Source organism: Carya illinoinensis, chromosome 15, assembly GCF_018687715.1.
Source record: "Carya illinoinensis cultivar Pawnee chromosome 15, C.illinoinensisPawnee_v1, whole genome shotgun sequence".
Classification (NCBI taxonomy): domain Eukaryota; kingdom Viridiplantae; phylum Streptophyta; class Magnoliopsida; order Fagales; family Juglandaceae; genus Carya; species Carya illinoinensis.
Genome location: NC_056766.1, coordinates 40,198,895 through 40,204,953, shown reverse-complemented (window position 1 = coordinate 40,204,953; position 6,059 = coordinate 40,198,895). Strand labels below are relative to the sequence as shown.

The 6,059-nt window shown below is 34.3% G+C and overlaps 1 protein-coding gene across 1 annotated transcript; it reads left to right on the top strand.

Annotated features, from left to right (window-relative positions):
* The first annotated feature begins 2,679 nt into the window (after positions 1 to 2,679).
* On the top strand, positions 2,680 to 6,059 carry LOC122295516 (protein PHLOEM PROTEIN 2-LIKE A8-like). The gene is made up of 4 exons (XM_043104554.1): positions 2,680 to 3,965; positions 4,362 to 4,461; positions 5,259 to 5,404; positions 5,492 to 6,059. Exons 1-4 carry the CDS (start codon positions 3,430 to 3,432, stop codon positions 5,943 to 5,945), a joined length of 1,236 nt encoding a protein of 411 aa, XP_042960488.1. The 5' UTR covers positions 2,680 to 3,429; the 3' UTR covers positions 5,946 to 6,059.

Below are 6,059 nucleotides of genomic sequence, written 5' to 3'. Positions count from 1 at the left end.
GGTGCTGGACATGCTGATAGTGTTGAACATACTAATGGCCCATGGGGCTGTTAGGGCATGTCAGCAATAGTGTCAAGGCAAGGCGATAGGGCTATCAGGGCATGCCAATAGGAGTGTCAATGGGCTATCAGGGCTGAGCCATGACTTAGTCAAATGGAAAGATGTGAGCCATTTTCCAATTGAGCTGTGTCATTCCCGTAATCTCCCTAAGGTCTGCACTAGACCTCTAGAGAAGTCCTCCAAAGTTAGGCTCGATCCCATATGTGGCCCAATCTTGGATGTCCATGCATGTCTAGGACCTTATCCTAGGGTGATTTTTATTGGGGTCTCGATAGTCATCCCATTGTGTCAAAAAGGGGATTTTGATGGAAAAGGTCAGGGTCTGTACGGTGTTGGGAATTACTGCCTTGGGGGTTAGTGTTATAGGTGCGGGGTGAGGAGTGGGTCAAGGTGTGGGACAAAGTATTGTAGCTTGAGGCTAAAGTTTCAACCTGTTGAATCAAGTCTTTCAATAGATTTTGTTGTTTGGTTTGGGTGCCAGTCAACTGTGATTGTGTCTCTCTCAAGTGTGCATTCTCAACTTTTAATTGAACAATAGCTTCTGAAAGTTAGGTGAGTCGAGTTCCTTCTGCCATGAACTCGACCTGGCTCTGACACCATTGTCAAGTGTCTCACAATAAAGAATAAAATGTAGGCACTTCGAGGAGCCAAGTCCTCCAGCAAAAGTAATGAATTAATGAAAATACTAGTCTTACCACTAGTTTTTACCGCTAGATTCTACTGCTATGATTTTTTTCTTTTTTTTTTATTATTTTTTATTTAATGATTAAGTAAGTATTTTTTAATAATATTATGAATTTTTTTATTTTTTTAAAATATTAAAATGTATTAAAAAATATAAAAAAATTTCAAACTATTAGCAGGAGTCCCATTAGTGTGTGTAGCACCGTCCAATGAACTAAAGGTTTGTCGGTATTTCATTAATGTGAATTTGGTGGTGCTTAAATACAACTAAATAAAGAGAAATGATTTGTGCAGTCGGCAAATACAGTTGGCATGCAGTCGCCTTGAAAAAAATGAATTAATATGGGACCTATATGAAAAAAAAAAATTATTTTTATAACTTTTTTTTATTCATTCTGTACAACCATGAAAAAAAAAATATTTTTATATATTTTTTTTATTTATTCCGTACAGCCGACTGTATTTACCGATTGCGTCTAGCAAAGCCCCTAAATAAAATAACTGACAATCGTGCCTAAATACAATACACGTCTAAAACCCATTAACATACTGGTCCCACTTAGCCTACTAAGAGCACTAATAGTGGACTCAACAAAGTTAAAATATAGCTAAAGAATAGTCAAAATATGGAAAAAAGTCCTACAATAGACGCAACAAAGCTATAGTAAATTTGGCCTTCAACCAAATGACTAGCCAAATTTGTTGAGCCAACTTCACTAGCTAAATATTATTTTTAGAGTAAAATAATGGTAGATTCTTCTTTCACTTTAATTCTTTTGGATTTATTTGCTTTTTTGATGTGATTTCTGCAGATTGGATTCTTAAGTTTTGATTGATTTTTTTCCTATATTTTTTATGCGATTTCTGTATCTTGGATTCTCAAGCTTCCTTCACATTTTTGATGCGATCGTTACTGCATTTAAACCATCAAGAGGGCATAGAGTACATCAAATTAATAAATAAACACATAAAAAAAGTTATAACATTTGCAATTTATTAAATATTTTCTGTTGTCTAAAAAATTAATATTTTAATAAAATAGTGAAAGATTTATTGAGCTTATTATTTAATATTATAAAAAGTGACTAGTTAAAATTTATAAAAGTAAATTATTTAGCTAAATTTTAGTTAAAGATTATTGAACCTACTGCTAATACTCTAAAGTACAAATATATAAAAAAAGTTAAAGAAACGATCAAAAGCAATAAAGTAGAGATAAAGTAACAAAGGGGAAATAAAGTGGAAATTACTGCTGCAGAGTGTAGACTCATATTACGTGAATGAACCTTCTAGAATAATTTCTATTGGGATGAGATACGGAAGGAGGTATGAGCACTCATTCTTCATCTTATTTTTAAAAATATATTATTAAAATATATATTTTTTACTTTATATATTAATTTTTATAATATATCATATATTTATTTATTTATTTTTTTATATTATTTAAATATTATACTTTTTAATATATTTTATTTATTTAAAATAAAGTAAAAAGTAGAAAATAAATAAAATAAATAAAAAGTAAAAAATAAAAAGAGAAATGAATTAAAAATTTATAAAATGTGAATAATATTTTATAAATGTGAAAGAATTATTGTTGCAAAATATATATTAAAAATAAAGTACATAATCCAATAAAGCCTCTTGTGAGTACATTCTTTTATATTTTAAAAAAGAGAAATACCTTTTACAGTTAGAAAATATAGTTAGCGTAAAGTAAATTAATACGATACCTACATGAAAAAAAAATTATTTTTATAACTTTTTTTTATTCATGTAGATTTTCTTGAATATAAAATAATTTTTTTATAATTTTTTTTATTCATTTCGTATAGCTGACTGCATGTTAACTATATTTCCCCAACTGCATCTAGCAAAGTCCTTTAAAGAAATATCTATTTTAGAATAGCCAGTGCTCTAACGTGACAATCGGCCGGAACGTTTCTCTCTCTTTTATTCTTCCGTCGTCCGCTTGTACTTTATTTTTGTACAGCCCTGAAAGCAATACTAAATTCTTCAAACGAATCCAGCCATGAGAGATGACATATACGTATCTCCCTGCTCGCCATGCTCTGTGATATCCAAATTCCACAAGACTCAACCTTGATAACAGGCATTTGACCTCCGAATTTAACATTAAAACATCACCCATTTGGAGGATGATTCTGAACTTTTCATGGGTATTGTTGGCGTTGAATTCCTTGAAGCTCTCGACGCAATCACCGCACTGGAGAGGGAAAGCTGGAGCGCTTTCTTGTGAGAATCAAGGAGCTGCTGCTTGTGAGTGCCATTATTAGTTTGCTTCTTTCTCTTAGTCTCTTTTTCTTCTTCTTCATGGGACTGGGCGACGAGGAACTGCCTCTAAATCTCTGTCTGGTGGGCTCTGGGAAGGGAAAGGAAGAAGAGGGTCTGCGGCGGAAGAGAGAGAAAAAAACTGACTTGATACGGTCCCACTTTAATTTATGGGATACCTTTGTAACCCCATTTTCTCCAAAGAAAAGTTATCAACGATTTATTTTAAAAAAATTAAGAATGAGAAAGAAGTCCTTCTGGCAACCGTAACCGTCATAGTTTCCCTACTTTCTTTGACCGACTCTCTATAATCAATGTACCTAACCGGTGTAGGAATGGCCGATGCTCCTTTCTTTTTCCAACTTCTCTATAATTGGACATCTCTGGTAAATGGTAATTACACTTACAGAGAGGATGACTTCTTCCATGGCCCTTCCTGAAACTTCTTCCTCTTTCTTAGACTCTTCTTCTTCCATCCGTCCATGGAGTCATGATGTATTTTTAAACTTTAGAGGTGAAGACGTTCGCCAAACGTTTGTTTCTCATCTATACCATGGTTTGGATAAAAGGAAAATCAACACTTACATAGACAACGATCTTGAAAGAGGAGAGGAAATCTCGGCAGCACTTTTCAAAGCTATTGAAGAATCAAGGATTTCTATCGTTGTACTCTCTAAAAATTACGCAGAATCAAGATGGTGTTTGAACGAGCTATTGAAAATCCTCGATTGTAAACAAGCGGTGAAACAAATTGTTCTACCAATTTTTTACGGCGTAGATCCATCAGAAGTACGACATCAAAGAGGAAATTTTGGAAAATCATTTGATAAACTTGGAGATCAGCTCAAGGATAACGTAAAGATGTTGAAGTGGAAGGCAGCTTTAGAAGAAGTAGCCAACTTGTCCGGGTTCGAATTGCGGAACAGGTACTTACTATGAGCTGTGCCTATATATATATGTATATATGTTTATATATGATGTTAAAAGAGAACTTTATGGGCAAAATCTAGACAAATCCAGGATCTGAGAGGGTGCAAATTGGTGAAGATATGGTGCCATACAAAACAATTTGATATTTTATCATTCTTTTTCACACTGAGTTTTATGCAAGCCATAAATAAATTTGAAATCTGTTTTGGATTTGTCATCAATTAATTACCTCATTAATTTCACACAAAGTATATTGGTGAAACAGAAGAACATGGAAAAAAAAAACAAATCTAAATCTTCTCTCTGTTTTCTTTTATTAACTAAATCATATAATTCATGCATGCTTATACTTTGAGAGGTCGTTTAGACTTTTCTTCTCTTTGTATTGATAGGAACGAGGCAGAATTTATCCATGAAATCATTCAATGGGTGGACTCAAGAATAGCATACCATACACCTCTAAGTGCTGCCAAGTATCCAATGGGAAAAGAGGTTCGTGTACAAGACATTTATCGGCATTCAAATATTAGAAAGAATGATAATCTATGCAAAGTTATCTTTACCCTGTCATGTTTACCTAGTTATGTTTACTTGCTATAGGCTAGGAATTAGGGGCTGTTTTTCTATATTGTTTTTGCTCCAAGATATGCCCTTTTCAGAGGAGGTCCTAAAGATGGATTGGTACATGTTGGAAAACTTGTTTCAAGTTCAGATAGATTAATTTCCTAGTGTTTTTTAAAGTGGCTATACTTTCTGGTCTGAAATTTTTGTTATCAGATTTGAACGTCAGAGGTGCTTTAAGCTTGTAACTACAGTCCCAATAATTTTTAAAGGTAATTTTTAATGCTATCTTTGCTCTTGAAGTTCAAAACATATTTTTCACATAGTAATTTGTCATATATTCTGTTAAATAGCAAGCACCTTTGACCTTTTCTTTGGTTGTGATTTACTCCTTTGAAATCATCGCTTGTTCCCAAAAGTTTAAATCAATGGGAAGATATAGATTTAATTATTTATACTTGTTTTAATACTCTCCCTCGCGTGTGAGCCTGATCTCCCTTTGTAAGGGGGCCAACTATGTGGAATATTTAATTATTTGAATAAGTGTATAGCCGGGATTTGAATTCAGAAAATCTGCTCTAATACTACATGAAATTACCAGTTATTCCAAAAGTTTAAACTAATGGAAAGAGGTAGGTCTACTACTATGTGAAATCAGTACTGCTTTTCTTAACATCTCTAGACTTTTCTTTTTGTTTTGTAATCCGTCTGTGTCTATGATTGAACAGATCAGTGTCCAAATAGATGAATTGAGTGGAAAGAAATCTTTGATGCTGCCAGCGAGGGAGTTAACTATTCAATGGGGATCTGGAGAAACTCCAGAATACTGGGAATGGATTCCCTCAACTGAGTCACCGGTTCTACCCAAGTCTAGGTCTCTCTTCATCTCTCTGTTTGCTGGAGTACTGCATGCTTGTTTACCCTATTTGTTATTTATAACAATGGTGTGTAAAATGTGCAGATTCTCTGAAGTAGCTCGTCTTAGAAAGGTTTATTGGCTTGACATAAAAGGCAGAATTGAGAAAAAAATCCTTTCCCCAAAAACAAAGTATGGGGCATACTTTATCTACTCCATGGTGGATGGTTTCTATGGGTTTCACAACCCTGTGAAAGTGTCCATTAGATTGGAAAACGAAGTGGAAGGAGGTGATGCTATCAATGCTTATTTGAATCCAAGGCTGTGGTCGGGTACACACGAACAACGATCTAATGAGGAATTATTACAAATTAAACGACAGGATGGTCGACTTCCAATCAGGAGAGAGGATATGTGGATGGAGATTGAGATGGGAGAATTCTTCACTGGCAGCCACGTTGATAATCGTGGCGAGGTCGAGATGTGCTTGAAGGAGGTTCAAGTCCTTCACGAGAAGTCTGGCCTTGTGGTCCATGGCATTGAGCTTCGGCCAAAATAAGAAATTAGTTAATTAGTAAAGAGATTGGTGCCTAGCTATTTTCCTTCTGAGCAAACGACATTTGGTGTGAGACCTGGATTTGTGTGCATTATATTATGAGCAACGTTTTGATGA

Excerpts from the sequence above, each read along its gene's own strand:
- LOC122295516 (XM_043104554.1), top strand. The coding sequence starts at position 3,430 with ATGGTAATTACACTTACAGAGAGGATGACTTCTTCCATGGCCCTTCCT. Across the intron at positions 3,966-4,361 it reads GGGTTCGAATTGCGGAACAG|GAACGAGGCAGAATTTATCC; the intron begins GTACTTACTATG and ends TTGTATTGATAG. Across the intron at positions 4,462-5,258 it reads AGTATCCAATGGGAAAAGAG|ATCAGTGTCCAAATAGATGA; the intron begins GTTCGTGTACAA and ends ATGATTGAACAG.